This window comes from Acomys minous, assembly GCF_964271855.1.
Source record: "Acomys minous genome assembly, chromosome: 13".
Lineage (NCBI taxonomy): Eukaryota > Metazoa > Chordata > Mammalia > Rodentia > Muridae > Acomys > Acomys minous.
Window position 1 is genome coordinate 89,378,154 of NC_140495.1, and position 16,525 is coordinate 89,394,678.

The 16,525-nt window shown below is 49.5% G+C and overlaps 1 protein-coding gene across 2 annotated transcripts in view; it reads left to right on the forward strand.

Moving 5' to 3' along the window:
• LRRC20 (leucine rich repeat containing 20) overlaps positions 1-15,918 on the forward strand; it is a 101,182-nt gene extending 85,264 nt beyond the window's left edge. For both annotated transcript variants that reach the window (XM_084752310.1, XM_084752311.1), the window contains exon 5: positions 13,414-15,918. In XM_084752310.1, the coding sequence (XP_084608436.1) occupies positions 13,414-13,568 (155 nt within the window). In that variant the 3' untranslated portion in view covers positions 13,569-15,918. The remainder of the gene's footprint in view (positions 1-13,413) is intronic.
• The last annotated feature ends 607 nt before the right edge of the window (positions 15,919-16,525 follow it).

The following is a 16,525-nucleotide window of genomic DNA, read 5'->3' on the forward strand; positions in this document are numbered from 1 at the left end:
GGTGCACAAATCTAAATGCATGCAAAACATCTACACACATAAAATGAAAATAATGTTTAAAAGTAAAAGGCAGCAAGGTACAGTGATACCCAGCACTTGTAAGGCAACAGCAAAGGGATTAGGAATCAGGTGAGCCCTGTCTACTTAAGGAGTTTGGGACCAGCCCAGGCTAGCTGAGACCTTGGCTGCAAAAAAACACAAACCTGGAAAGATGGCTCGGTGGTTAAGAGCGCTCGTGCTCTTAGGAGATCTAAGTTGGGTTCCCAGCACTCACATCATACTGCTTATAACTGCCTGTAATTCCAACTCCAGGGGGATCCGATTCCATTTTTTGGCACGCGTGCATGCACACACACACACACACATGCACATGCATGCACACACACACTTTTTAAAAATCTTTTTAAAAGCAGCAAGAATGTTATCAGTGACTGGAGGGGGACCAGCTCACATAGTGAGAGGCGGCTTTTGAGTAGGATTAGAGGAGCATCAGGATTGGGAGAGTTCCACAGCGCCGAGGGGCAGTGGAGGCCAAAGTGACAAGACCTTTTTCCATTACTAGTCGTACAGTAATGGGCTCTGGCCCAGGGCAGCACATTTGACACGGACACACTTGGTGTCCTCATCCTAAGACACAAATCACTCCTCTCCATCCTCTTTCCTCCTTGGCCACTTGTCCAGACTCACAGAGCATAAATGATCTCTCTTAAGTTTCATCCTGAACGCTCCTGGCTGGCCTCTTGGGCTTGTCATCTGCTAGCTAGACTGCTCTGGTCTGCTGATTCTGCCAGCGTTGACACGGTCTGTGGCTCCACAGCTCCTATCTCCGAGCTGCTTCTGTTTCTTTAGCGTTAGTCACTGGAAAACGAGTTGGCCGCTCTGTGCTGCATCATAGGGGATTTAGAGAAAGGCTCAGGCAGCGGAGAGCTGGGCTACTTAAGCTTGCAGGTAGGTGTGGAGGAAGCAGCAAGAACGGAGGGAGGCAGCCTCTCGCAGGGCCTGGGGTCCCCAGCTATCCTCCAAGACTGGGCTGCAGCAGGGATTTGTGCAACACTCAGCAATCTGTCGCAGTGCACAGTGCATTACAGAGAGACCCTTTTAATAGGCATGGTGGCGCACGCCTGTAATCCCAGCATTCTGAGAGGCAGAAGCAGGCGGATCTCTGTGAGTTCAAGGCCAGCCTGGTCTACAGAGGGAGTTCCAGGACAACCAAAGTTATATACAGAGAAACTCTGTCTCAAAAATAAATGAACAAACAAGAGAAACTGAGGTAGGAGCTGCGGTCTCCAGTGGCAGAAGGGGAAGTGGGATAGTTTAGCAGATCTGAGCCCCATCTCTGAAGTGGGAACATTGTGACAGTAAAGGTTATGAGGCCTAAGCAACCTACCCATCCTGATTACCTTTAGGAATAGAGAGAGAGAAAGAGCCAGAGAAGGCAAGACCGACTTGTCCCTGTCCCTCTAGGTTCTCGTTAGGATCAGGGATTGCCCTTCCTGTTTGACTCACTGACTCGACCTTGGTCACCAAGAATCTGAGGCTTAATTTTTTTTTTTATCTATAAACTGGATCTGTGGTGGTTTGAATGAAAATGCTCCCCACGTCCCCAGTGGCCTTGTTGGAGGAAATGTGTTATTGGGGGGCACACTTTGGGGTTTCAGATGCATACGCCAGGCACAGTGTCTCTCTCTGTCTTCTTGTTGCCTGTGGATCAAGATGTAGAACTCTCAGCTCCTCCTCCATCACTGTGTCTGCCTGCACGCTGCCATGCTTCCCGCCATGATGGCAATGGACTAAACCTCTGAACTGTGAGCCAGCCCCAGTGAAATGTTTCCTTTATAAGAGTTGCTGTGGTCATAGTGTCTCTTCACAGCAGCAAGCCCCTAACTAAGACAGGATCATTGTGAGGAACCTTCTAGAACAAGGTCTCAGACATCAGTTTCTGGAAATATCTTTCTCTGCTAGGCCCTCTTAAATAAGCTGCCAGGCTCCTGTGTGACAGGCACTTAGAAGCAGCTTTTGCTAAAAAGCCATTGTACTCTTAGCAAATGACTCACTTGAGCTCACAGGTCACTCAATGCAAAGACAAAAGCCTGACATCTGTGCCTTTATCTGTGTCTGTCTCCTTCACTTCTACACCCGCCTAACAGGCATGTTAGTCACTCAGGAATGCTACTGGACCCACCTCACCCCCTAGTTTGGAGGCTGAAGGCACAGAGGTGAGTCACTGTCCTGCCTTGGATTCTAGGAACAGCAAAGGCTGGGGGGACAGAGCATCCCCCAGATGTAATGCAGTCTCACCCGGAAGCTCGTCATCTTGCCAGACCATATTGGTCCCCAGCAGTAGTGACAACATTTGGCAGTTTAACAATTCGTTTGTGAGATCCCTCTGAAGGACCAGAGCTAAGATAAGCGTGACCAAGATTGCTAAATTATGCACATACCTCTTGCCTCTACCCCAATTCTTTCGTTATTTATTTATTTATTTATTTATTTAGGTTTTTTTCAGACAGGATCTCTCTATGTAGCCTTGGCTGTCCTGGAGTAGCTTTGTAGACCAGGCTGGCCTCGAACTCACAGCAATCCGCCTGCCTCTGCCTCCTGAGTGCTGGGATTAAAGACGTGAGCCACCAGGCCTGGCATCTTTCATTATTTAAACCAAAGTTTCCCATCAGTACCCTGAGGATGGATTTGGGGTCACTTTGTCTGTTGACACAGCATCCCTTTTGCAGGCTCTTGATATGAAAGTGAAAGTAATTTTAAAATGGACCGGAAGGCAACTAGGGCAGTGTCATTGGCGTTTGAGAGAGAAAGCAGGGCTTTCTTCCTCTTAGCCCTTTCTCTCCCATGGCTTTGCCCTCTAAACATAGCTGTTGAGCTTAGGGGGAAACTTAAAGAGGAGAAGAGAGTTTATTCTAGAACCAAATATGAGTGACCATGGCCTGAGAATACTAATTCAGATTACCCCAAATTCCGTGTCCCAGCATAGTAATGGTGTGAAGTCTATCATAACAAAACAGAGGAAACTGTAAGTAAATCACTTTTCTTTTTTATTTTATGTATTTATTTTTCAAGACAGGATCTCTCTGCTTAGCCTTGGCTGTCCTGTATTTGCTTTGTAGACCAGGCTAGTCTTGAACTTACAGAGATCTGCCTGCCTCACTGCCTCCTGAGTGCTAGGATTACAGGCGTGCACCACCACCGCCCAGCTAGTAAATCACTTTTCAGAGGCATCAGTGGAAACATGAAGTCTCGGAAACTACTCAGCTCGGATGCTGTTTGTTGCGTTCTCAGCTCAGAACTGGAGTCTGTTTGTACCCTTCAAAGGATTTACCTAAGTGTCAGGAGCTGTTAGGTCACTTGGGGAGAAGGACAATAAATGGCTGTTTTGAGGGCTAAAGACAGACCAGAATAAATTGACTCTGGACTCACATTCTAAATCCTGCACAATCAATTAGTCAATCAATATTATCAACCAGTCGGTAAACTCTGAGCAAACACTGAAGTTCTCACCCATCAGTCAGCCTTGCCGAAGGTTCAGTGCAAAGGGTGGTCCTTTTCTGGAACTTCCTTCAAAGCACCCATTTACATATGCCTTGGAGAATCAATTGGTATTCTGAAATTTATGTACATGAGAAGAGGCCATCTCCTCATAATACATATGGTTGTGAGCCACCATGTGGGTGCTGGGAATTGAACTCAGGATCTCTGGAAGAGCAGCCAGTGCTCTTAACCACTGAGCCATCTCTCCAGCCCCCTTTTTAAAAAAATATTTATTTTATTATTATGTATACAGTGCTCTGCCTGCACATACACCTGCGGGGCAGAAGGGGCCATCATACCACATTATAGATGGTTGTGAGCCACCATGTGGTTGCTGGGAATTGAACTCATGACCTCTGGAAGAGCAGGCAGTGCTTTTAACCTCTGAACCATCTCTCCAGCCTGAAATTTAACTGTTATAGAACATTTAGATAAAACTGACATGTTATTATCTCACTCAAGCATAAAATCTTTGTCTTTTATAAATAGTACTAAGAATAGATCAGTAATTTCATTTTTTAAGAGATATTTTGTTGTTTTGTGGGTGGGTGTTTTATCTGAACTGTGCACAATACGCATATAGTGCTGCTGGAAACCAAAGAAGAGAACTGTATTCCCCTGGAACCGGAGTTACAGACAGCTGTGAGCTGTCCCGTGAGTGTTGGGGATTGAACCTCGGTCCTCTGGAAGAACAGCCAGTGCTTTCAGCCATTGGGTCATCTTTCCAGCACCAGGAACTCCATATGTTAATGAAAATCTAAGAAACCCTATAGAAAATGTGGACATAACATAGGTCAAATGCAGCCGGGCAGTGGCACACTCCTTTAATCCCAGCACTTTGGAAGCAGAAGCAGGTAGATCTCTGTAAGGTCGAGGCCAGCTTGGTCTTACAAAGAGAGTCCAGGACAGCCAAGGCTATGTAGAGAAACCCTATCTTGAAAAAAAAATTTTTTAACTTGTTTTCTTAACTAATTTGTTAGATTTGCTTAAGTTTTGTGACTTCAGAGGAATTTGTACTAAGTTCATGGGACAGCTTACTTAAGCCAACTTGAATCAATGTGTCCCCCACCGCCCCTTTTTTTTCTTCTTCTCCTGAGACAGGGTTTCTCTGTGTAGCCCTGGCTGTCCTGGACTCACTCTGTAGACCAGGCTGGCCTCAAACTCACAGAGATCTACTTGCCTCTGCCTCCTGAGTGCTGGGATTAAAGGCATTTGGGGGATCAAAGGAACCTTGGCAAGTTGTCCCTTTTAAGGGATCTTTACCATATATTTAATTATGACACAGATATATATCAAGATGTTTCACTGCTATGGTAAAAAACTTAATTGTGAGGGGCTAAACAGGTGGCTCAGTGGCTAAGAACACTAGCTTGAGTTCCAGGAGATCCAATGCCATCTTCTGGCCTCCTTAGGCACTGTGCACACATGTTGTGCATGTCTACACAGGTAAAACACACATACATATTGAATAAAAAATATTAACAAAAAAGGAGCACATGCTGTTCTTGAAGAGGGCCTAGCTTCAGATCCCAGCACCCACAAACTTTGACTTACAATCATCTGTAACTGCAGCTTTAGGGGAAATGACACCTTCTGGCCTCACAGCTGTGCAAGCACACACACACACACACACACACACACACACACACAAAATAACTAGTTGTGATACAAAATAATACAGTAAAAACAGATGTACCCACTTACAAGGAATGTGAGCTCAAATTTATAGCAGAATCATATAAACTAAGACCTGTTTATTTGGCCAAACTCTGAAACCTTTTGTTGTTGCTAGTGTAGTTTCTAGTTGTCATTGTTTTTGTTTTGTTTTGTTTTGTTTACTTAAATCATCAGACCAAGAGCTAGATCAGGCCCTCACTGGACAATGGCCTTTTAAATTGAAGAGTACAAGCTAGCTGGGCATGGTGGCACAGAGTACAGCTGGCTGGGCATGATGGTGCACAGAGTACAGCTGGCTGGGCATGATGGCGCACAGAGTACAGCTGGCTGGGCATGGTGGCGCACAGAGTACAGCTGGCTGGGCATGATGGCGCACAGAGTACAGCTGGCTGGGCATGGTGGCGCACAGAGTACAGCTGGCTGGGCATGATGGCGCACAGAGTACAGCTGGCTGGGCATGGTGGCGCACAGAGTACAGCTGGCTGGGCATGATGGCGCACAGAGTACAGCTGGCTGGGCATGGTGGCGCACAGAGTACAGCTGGCTGGGCATGGTGGCGCACAGAGTACAGCTGGCTGGGCATGGTGGCGCACAGAGTACAGCTGGCTGGGCATGGTTGCGCACAGAGTACAGCTGGCTGGGCATGATGGCGCACAGAGTACAGCTGGCTGGGCATGGTGGCGCACAGAGTACAGCTGGCTGGGCATGGTGGTGCACAGAGTACAGCTGGCTGGGCATGGTGGCGCACAGAGTACAGCTGGCTGGGCATGGTGGCGCACAGAGTACAGCTGGCTGGGCATGGTGGCGCACAGAGTACAGCTGGCTGGGCATGATGGCGCACAGAGTACAGCTGGCTGGGCATGATGGCGCACAGAGTACAGCTGGCAGGGCATGGTGGCGCACAGAGTACAGCTGGCTGGGCATGGTGGCGCACAGAGTACAGCTGGCTGGGCATGATGGCACACAGAGTACAAGGTGTTGTTTCCTTCTCATGGCCTGAGAATGAGCTTTGCTTCTTTATTTAGAGACAGGGTTTCTCTGTGTAGCCCTGGCTGTCCTGAACTCTCTTTGCAGACCAGGCTGGCTTCCTCACAGCAATCCTCCTGCCTCTGCCTCCCAGGGCTAGGATTAAAGGCGTGCACCACCCTGCCCTGCTCTTTTTTACTTTTAGGATTATTTTATTTTATTTTATTTTACATATATGGATATTTTGTCTGCATGAATAACTGTGCTCCACAGAGGCCAGAAGAGAGTGTCTGCTCCCCTGGGGCTGGAGTTACAGGTGGCTGTGAGGTACTGTGTAGGGGCTGGGGGATCAAACCCAGGTCCACTGAAAGAGCAGCCAGGGCTCTTAACTGCTGAGCCATTTCCAGCTCCAAGGATTTTATTTTTAGCTGTGTGTTTATGGGGAGGTATACCTGCAGGGCTCAGCAGAGGGCCTTGGGTCCCCTGGAGCTGGAATCACAAGAAGTTATGAGGCACCTGTCATAGATGCCGGGAAACAAATTCTTATCTCAGTCCTTGAGATTCATACAAAGGGGTGGGGGGTGAGGGGTGGGAAGCCCTGAGGCACACTGAAACGGGATCAGTGGCCCTCACTCTTTTTGATGTTTTTGTTGTTGGTTGTTTTTTTTTTTTTTGACAGGGTTTCTCTGTGTAGCCTTGGCTGTCCTGGACTCACTTTGTAGACCAGGCTGGCCTCGAACTCACATTGATCCACCTCACTCTTAACAAGGCATCCATTTGGAGGAAAAGAGATCCTTGAGTCCCTGGAGGTCCAACTTTTAAAAGGTTATCAGTCCTTTCAAAAAGACTGTCTGTGGTGGGAGAGACACGTCAGTGGGTAAAGACACTTGCCACCAATCCTCATGGCCTGAGTTTGATCCCTGGAACCCACATGGTCAAAGTTGAGAACTGACTGCAGCAGATTCTCCTTCCACAGCCATAGTTGGTGTGCACACACACACACCCTAAATAAATAAATAACTGTGATGATTTTTTTGAAGGTCTACATGGTGTCTGAGCCAGCAGGTAAAGGACAGAAATGCTGGGCCAGCTTCTAAAGGGAAAGCTTTATCATGTTGACATCACAGGGAAATCCTAAAAGACTGAGACAAACATTGTCAGGAGCATGGCCACAAGAGAAAGGAGGGAAAGTAGACATGCATGTACGCGCGCAGCAGTGCTGGGACGCTTGGTGCATGCTGCTTAGAGCTGGGGCTGTGCAGCAAACAAAATCCTTTCTCTTTCGTGGGGCAAGCGGTAAGTTGCTATGGCCTGAGAACCTCAGTTACCAGAGGAGGAGCTCAAAGCTTCTAGGGAAGTCTGAGGCGGCTGCTAAAGGACAGGAGACAGACTCCTGAAGCAGACGAAGGCCCTTAGCCAACAGGATGCTGGCAAGTGTGACTTGGAGTAGAGAGAGAAATCCTCTGCAAACACCAGGGTGGAGGAGTTGCAGACCAGCCGTTCTCTGGCTGGGATAGGTAGGCTGGTGAACAAATTCCTCCCAAGGGTTAGAGCTTGTTAAAAGCAAGTTTACTTAGTGTGCAGCAAAGATAACAGAGGTAACAGAAGAGCTACCAGCATGTATGATGGGGTCCCCACTTCTCATTTAGGGAACTTCCATAAGTGAGGACTGCTCAGACCAATCAGTGCGCGTTTGTAGATGGTCAGGGAGAGCCGCCTCATTCACAAGAGCCTTGGCCAGTGACTCCCAGCATGCAAATTAAGGCAGCCCAGACTGGTTGATGGTAGGTCCTAGGCAGTTTAAGTGAGCCATTCTGCATGTAATTTCTTGTCATGAATATGGACGAGGCCAGCTCCGGGGGGTCGCTACAGCTGATCTTTTTGTTTGTTGTTTGGTTGGTTTTGTTTTTCAAGACACGATTTCTCTGTGTGGCCCTGGCTGTCCTGGAACTCACTCTATAGACCAGGCTGTCCTTGAACTCAGACGACTGCGTCTGCCTCCCGAGGACAGGAATTAAAGGCATGCGCCACCACTGACCGGCTGCAGCTGGTCCGTCTTGGAGCTAGTTACTCTTGCCTGTACATCTGAAGGCCAGCGCTTTGGGACTGCAGCTTGGAGCCTTTTCATCATATCCTTTGAAATCTATCTCTATGTTAACATCTTCTATTCCCTACGGGCTCGGTGTTAGTGACCATGCTGACATTAAACACGTCTCTGCAAGTGGATGGCTGCAGAAGGCCCCTTCGTCCCCCTCCCCCCTGCTTAGCATCCTTTCCCTGCTTCATCAGTCCTTCCTGGGGCTGATTAAATCTCCAGTCTTCTGCCTTCACTTTATCTCTTTAATTGGCATATCAACTGGGATGCCCAGCCTAGCCTGTCCGGACTGCAGGAACCCGGGCTTTTACCCGAACACTCCATATACCACTGGGCCTTCATTTCCCTCTGTGCCCCATAGAAGTTGCTATCAGTGAAACAACCTGACCTCGCTAAGCCAAATGCAAGACATTTCTGGTTCTTGGTGATGGGACATGGCGGCTTGTGTTGCCTACCTGCCTCCTGTCAGCTACTGTCTGGGGAGATGAACCCAAGAAATGAGCCTTTGTCTTCTTGTCATTAGCCCCACCCCCCAGCCAACAGGGGGCAGCAAGGAGCTTGCAGAGCTGCTGCAGGTGGTCAGCAGATGCAAAGGAAGTGGGTGAGCTAGCAGATGTCACTCCACTCCAAGGGAAGAAAATGTTTGACCTGTATTCTGCATCCTATTTACCTTGGACTCTGGCCTCTCCCTGGTCTGTTGGGGACCACCCTGTCCTTCTGCCTACAGTAGTTCCTACTTGTCAGGCAGGTGGTGATGCTCCAGCATCTATCTGTCTTGTAGTTGGTCTTCTTGCTGGGTTCCACTGTGCAAGCTGTACACTGAAGCCCCGACCTAATAATACACAGCCCTTCCTCGGGGAGCTGGGTGGCCCATCACCCTGAAGTCTTAAGTGGATGAACCTCCCCTTTCCAGCCCCCTTCCATCTGAAGACTTGGCTGCCTGTGTGTTGCTCCCCTCTGCTTAGGCTCACCCAGCTGAAGGTGGCACAAGCTGAATCAGAAGGGTGCTATCAATACTGGGTGACTCAATGCCTATAACTCCAGCTCCAGGGGATCCAAGGCTCTCTTCTAGTCTCCTCAGGTACACACACATGGACACACGCACATGCACTCACATACATACACACACAGAGACACATATATTCTGGGCCTTTCTGTATCAGCCTCCTCATCTGTGAAGTGGGCAGAGGAGCCCCTGAGCTGCATCGGCTTCCTCAGAAGTCTTGTGATGCACAGGGAAAGATTGGCCGGAGCTGACGGCCTGTCTTTGTTGTCACCCTAGCAACCAAGCCTACAGTGGAGGTCAGTGCTGTAGGAGCCTTCAGAGTCCACCACCTCCTGGCCCTAGAGCCCTGGGTACCATCTTCAAAGGACTCAAGGTATATGTCAGAAGGGAGAACAAGGCACCTTGCTGAAGGTCTGGAATGTATCTCTGCCAGGGGCCAGCCAGGCCTGACAGCCTCAATTGAATGCCTTGGGGGAGACAGACTGACCAGAGCTAGGGTCCAGGAACCATCAAATGCAACCACACACACATCCTTTGATGGAGCCACTGCCTGTGCTCCTCCTGGCCTGCAGCCAAAGGCATTCTCACACTAGCCTTTAAGAACGCATGATGTGGCCTGTATGTCCATCACTGGCAAAGTACCGGGAAGAGGCAACGAGGATCAGAGCATGGCACACTTGGCTGCAGTTCAGACAGGTGATTAGATATCTTCAAGGCCTTGGAAATTGATCCCACAACACGCCTTAATGCATCCCAAAATGTTGGGCGCTTGCCAACCCACACCGCCATGGACACTCGGTGCCCCCAGCAGTACACACTACCAAAGCAAAAGCCATCAGGAGGCAGCTTGAAGGGGCTCCTGCAGGTTAAAACTGGAACAAACAGAGCAACAAATTAATTAAACACAACAGTCATAAATCAGTAGATGCATAGGAGTCCCTGTTAATAAATGGGCAGCTACAAAGGGCAGCCTGTGTTACGCAGTGCAATGCTGAGCAACTCCGGGCATTGGAAAACCATCAGTCTGCAGCTATCATGAAGATGGACACAGCGAGGACCGTCATGGACATCCAGGCAGTGGAAACGGGTGGGAAACATTGATGCGGAGACTCCGCCTGCCTGTTTTTAAATTATGTTCCCACAGAGTTCTTGTTATTTGCAAATGAGGGGGAAATAACAATAATTATATGGTAGAGGAATCTAGCACCACACTTGACGGAGTGATCACGGCAACCTTCAAGACGACTGTGTGACTATGCGACTGTGAGCCTCTCGGGCGCACACCACCTGTGCAGGCTAGCAGCTGAGCATCTGTGTCCTCACAGAACCATGGGGATGAGGAAAGTAAGGTTGGGGCGGGGCTAGAAATGACTGCGGAGGAAAGCTGGGGTGTCCGTGGACTTGCTGGGGCCATGTTTTTTTTGTTGTTGTTGTGTTTGGTGTTTTATTTTTTGTACTTATTTGTTTTGTTTTGTTTTTGAGACAGGGTCTTTCTATGTAGTTCTGACTCCTAGAACTCACTCTATAGACCAGGCTAGCCTCAAACTCACAGAAATCCACCTGCCTCTGTCTCCCAAGTGTTGGGATTAAAGGCGTGTGCCACCACCAGACCCAGCATTATTTTTTGTGCTTCTATCTTTATTGTGGGAGCGGGTGTGCAGCACAGCGTGCTTGAGGAGGTCAGAACTTTGAACATCAGCTCTCTCCTTCCAATTAGGTGGGCTCCAGGAATTGAACTCCGGTCCTTAGGTCACAAGTGCCTTTACCAGATAAAACTGTTACCATCTGCCACCTCATTTCTGACTGTGTACTGGAACTTAAATCAGGTCATTACTGCCTATATTTTTGACAAAGAGCTTGAGTGTATTTTGAGATAGGTCCTATTTATTGTCTTTGGATAAAGTGAGAGGCTGATAATTTGAAACTTGATTTCCACATTCTACACGTTAGCATTTGGGACCCAGAGCTAAGACAGGAAAGACTTGCTCTAATACCCAGCCTCTGCTTGGCCATCTGGGGCAGTCCTACCAGCCTGTGGCACAAGGGGATGTGGTGTGTGGGCTCCTAATGTCAGATTATGAGCCAAGATAGCCACGAAGGGCTGTTGTCCTGTCCAGGTCCTCAGCCGTACTCGCCTCCAGGTGGTGGGTGGATAAAACATAGCCCTGCTTTAGCGACCCCTCAAGGGCACAGTGGACCAGGTGGTGGGACAGAGAATGGTGTTGCCACCACTGATGAGAATTCTACATGTCACCAGACACAACGTCCTCATCCATCAGTTCATATACATAATATGCTTTGTTCTTGACAACATATCAGTTGTTCTTTGGGGGAAATGTCATGTTAATCAATTCTGTCCAGGTCCTGACATCTAAGCTGCTTACATCATCTAATGTAGTGATATAAATGTGATGCTAGGGGCTGGAGAGATGGCTTAGAGGTTAAGAGTACCATCTGCTTTTCCAGAGGTCCTGAGTTCAATTCCCAGCAACCACATGGTGGCTCACAACCATCTATGGTGAGATTTAGTGTCCTCTTCTGTCAGGTAGGCATACATGTAGGCAGAACATTGTATACATAATAAATAAATCATATATATGTATTTTATATATATATATATATATATATATATATATATATATATACTTTGTTCTTTTTAATGTAATTATATTTATTTTGCATGTGGAGGTCAGGGGAATTCATAGGAGTAAGTTCTCTCTTTATTGATTGATTGATTGGTTGATTGATTGGGTTCTCTCTATCATATGGTCCCAGGGATCGAATTCAGGTCCTGGGACTTGTAGCACACATGGAGATTTGTGGACGACGGTCCCAAATCTGTCTCTCCTCTCACCATGTGGGTCTCTGAGATTGTCCTCAGGTGACCAGGCTTGGCAGTAAGCACCTTTACCTGCCGAGCCATCTCACTGCCCCTCCCTCTTTGCCTTCTTTGATACAAAATCTCAGGTAGCTCAGGCTAGCCTCAAACTTTCTATGCAATTGTAAATGGTCTTGAGTTTTCTGATTCTCCTGCACCTGCCTCCCAAGTGCTAAGGTTACAGATGTGCATCACTAAACCTGGTTCATCCATTTCTGGGGATTGAACCTATAGCTTCATGCAAGCTAGGCAAGCACTCTATCAACTGCATTACACCCCCAGCCTCTAAGCTGGCTTTTTTCTTAATCACTGTATCGCAATATATCACATGCCATATACTTCGTACATTGAAAGCATACAGTTCGGTGGGCTTTGGCATGGCATGTTACTAATTTAAAACCTTGTGGTACAGGGCGAGCAAGATGTGCTGTAAATGCTGTTTTGACCATTCTAAATGTATATCTTGGCATTAACTGCTTTTATAATGCCACCATCACCGCCATCTATTTCCAAGATGGCTGCCTCGCCCTGAGCTCTTCCATCTCCTGGGGGCCTGTGCTCTGCTGCCTCCATGAACTTGAGTGTGGGTGCCAACTGGAGCCTCTGTGTCCACCTTCTTTCATCACTATAGTATTTTCAAAGCTTATTCTTGCTGAAGCATGTATCTGAATGTTGCTCCTTTTGTTACAGCTGAATGCTATTCCATTACACTCACATACTCTCCCATTTATCTGTTGGTGGATGTTAGGCTATGGTGACTAGCTTTCCTGTTCTCTTCATGGAGCAAGCTTTAAGTACCTGTCTCGAATTCTTTTGAGTGTACTGCGTCTTATATGGTGATTCTGTTTCTCACATGCCTGATCTGATCCCCCCCCTCACCCCACCCCCACCACATAACTACTTGCTGTTTTTTGAAACAAGGTCATTTGTCGCCCAGGCTACCCTCAAACTCACTATGTAGTTGAGGGTGACCTTGAACTCCTTATCCTCCAGCCACTGCTTCCCAAGTGCTGGGATCACAGGCATGTGCATCCATGCCCAACCTGAGTCCTCATGCATAACGCTGCTTTTCCACTGTGTGGCTCTGGGATCCTGAAGGCCCCTCCCTCAGGGATGGGAGCCCTCCGTGGTGATTGGCCCGTGAGCAGCAAGCCCCTGGCGGCTTTCTATGCTCCAAGTGTTCGCGCTCCAGGATCCTTCCCAGCCTGCTTGCTCCCCCTCCTATTAACCTGTCCCCTCTCTCCCTGGCAGATGTTCCTGTGGAGAAGCTGGCCACCATGCCATCTCTGCGCGTCATCAACCTGCGTCTCAACCCACTGAACGCCGAAGTGCGGGTCATTGCCCCACCGCTCATCAAGTTTGAAATGCTTATGTCTCCAGAGGATGCACGGGCCCCTCCGCCTTAGGACACACTCGTTGTGCCCACCCCAGCAAGGGACAAAGGCTCCTGGCCTGCCACCCTGAGAGGAGGGAGGGCCCATGGGAGGCCAGGCTTGGGGAGCGGGGATGGGTGGGCCAGACAGCATACAGTGGGAGGGGCGAAGCTAAACCAGGGTAGGTAGCTTAGCGCCTTAGTGAGCTCTGGTGCTCCAGAGGGAGGAGGTAGGTGGAGCTAGAGCCTGGGCTCAGGGCACTCGCTGCTGCTGTGCTGACTTGGGTAGGTCTCTTGCTGTCTCTGAGCTCGGTTACTTGGGAAGAGGAAAGATAGAGGAGAGTCTCTCCTGCTTGGGGCCCCTCAGAGGTTCTGCCTCCACATCGTCAGACACCCCCTATGCTTGTGGATGCACCTTACGGAGCATTTTATGGACCTTATGATTTGAAGCCTTGTTTCTAGTGTGAGAGCCAGTCACCCTCCTGAGAGGCGACCACCTCTGTCTATTTATTGCCTTCTGAGGACTCAGTGGTGCCCTTTGTGGTGCCGCATCCTGGCTGTCAGGGTCCTTGGACTGCTCGGAGCCTGAACCAAGAGTTTGGATGCCTAGACCCTGTGATTGGGGCCTTGCGACTGGAGTGTTGATGAAGGAACCCATGGACGTCTGGGCAGAGGACAGAGGGGCAGCTCCTGGCAGCTCATTCTTGTCACAAAGCATCGTGGGGAGGATGTTTTATGGACTCCACTCTGTGCCTCCCTGAGATGGCCTGGGGTAGCCAGGTGTTGCCCGCAGGGCCACAGGAGAGACAAAGCCATCTGCACTGGTGACTGTGACCCGAGGTCCTTAGGTATCCTCCTCCACCATCGCCTACCTGTTGTGGCTTCCCTCTGGCAACAACCAGTTGCCTGGTCCTGGCCCAGTAACACCAGCCTGGGCCATCCCCATAATCACCAGTGACCTATCATCTTGAGGACCTTGTGGCCCAGGGGGTAGCCAGAGACTAGGGTGTCCAGCTGTCCCAGTGTGCCTAGAACTGTGGCATATTCCAGGAGGTGGTTGGGTCCTTGCCCCATGGTAAGGCCTGTACTTGGGGGTGTTCTTGACGCCTTCAGGTCTCTAGGTATCTACCTCCTTGCCTGAGCAGCAGGCCTGTCAGCTGTCCTGAGACCTGCCTCACTGACACCTTTGTGTAGGTCTGTGGAGGCCATGGAGTCCCCAGGACGCAGGCAGTGCCGGGCCACGTTGTCTCTAAGGTTTCTCAGTTTTGAACTGTTGCTCAGAGCAGAAACCCATCATACGAGTTTGTCTGGGTCCCTGACCCCTCACAGTGCCCCTGGCTCTTGGTAAGGTTGCCACAGGAGCATTGCTGATATCACTGAGGCCTGAGTATCCTAAGCAAAACTGTCCAGTCTGCTCTCATCCCAAGGCCAGTCAGCCAGACAAAGTAGACATGGGTCAAACAAGGCTTGGGTGTAGCCCAGACCAGACTGGCTCCTCCCACCCTATGTGCCTGAGTCAGGGGGTTTCACCTTGTTGAAGAGGAGGGGGGCTTCTCTGGGGTGTAAGAGGCACCCTATGGTTGGAACCTAACAGCTCCACACCAGCTTGCTGGAAATGCAGCCTCCTGTGCTGTACCCCTGTGATGCCAGCACTTGGGAGGCTTGGACTGTAGTATTGCAGGTATGAGGCCAGCCTGTGCTGCACAGCGAGAGCCTCTCAACACAACCACAGCAGACAAAACACAAAAAGTAAAAAAGAAGAGAGTGTCCGGCATGGTGGTGCCTGCTTACAATCCCAGCCCTCAGAAAGTAGAAGCAGAAGGGTGTGGGATTTTAGGCCGAGAGCAAGAACCCCTGGGCTGTGTGAGGCCCTGCCTCGGTAAAGTAAAAGGGAAACGAGAAGGCAGGGTCTCAGGCTTCACAGTGGCATTCTGAGTCGGAACTGTGGCTTAACAAGAATCTGATTCCTAAAGGGACGTCATGGTGTAAGAATCAGAAGATGGCCTGGATGACCTGGGCAGAAGAAGGTTGTCCTCCCTGCCCCCCAACTTCCATGGATCTGAGTATAAGCCCCGCCTCCCCCTAACTCAGCACTGGGAGACCCTTGCATCTTAGATCGTCCCTCAGTCTCTGTGTCACTGGACTGGTCATATAGTGATCACCAGACGATGGCTGTGTGTGCCCTGCCTTCCCACCCTACCTCTGGCTGGTTATCCCTGCATGCCAAGTGGGCTTGCTCCTGGAAGTTGTTCTCTCTGCTGCCTAGACATCACGGTGTGGTCTGTCTGGGCAAGCCTGGGCAGCCAGAAGCCGCAAGATCCCGGCTCACAGTGTGAAGAAGCACTTTGCTTCAGTCTGCAATAAAGGACATTGTGTTAGTCCCATCTGCCTGGCCTTGGCTTTTTGCTTTTCTTTCTTTCTGACTATGCATGCAGGGTACTTGACTCATTCCCCCAGCACAGACCCCCCAGGGATTAGGGCTGGATGCCACTTGCCCACCTTTGAAGGGGTACTGCATCCCTTGTGGGAAGCTTGGGTTATAGCGCTTGGGTCTGCTAGGTTGGCCTGCCTGCACAGGTCCATCAGGAGCGAGCTGTGGACTGTGGGCCTTCTCTTGAGAAGGAGTTGGTGGGGAACATCAGCAGACCTACAGTTCTGAGATGCCAGTATATAGGCTAGGGAGTGCTAACCGAGAGGCTCCATCTATTTGGCTACAAGGAATTCATTATCCATGTTGGGTGAGGGCTTTCCAACTCCATGCTCTGTCAAGAAATCCAATGAGCTCATTGGTTCCCCAGATTTAATGGGTGGGGTGGGGAGACATTGTGTGTCCACACACACACACACACACACACACACACACACACACACACACACTCTCTCTCTCTCCAGGGAGGAATTCTCAAAGCCACAATGTAGAGAAAGCTGCACTGCGGCAGGCACACAGAATGGACAGCCTACAGCAGGGCCCTGCTGAGCAGTGGGCTGGAT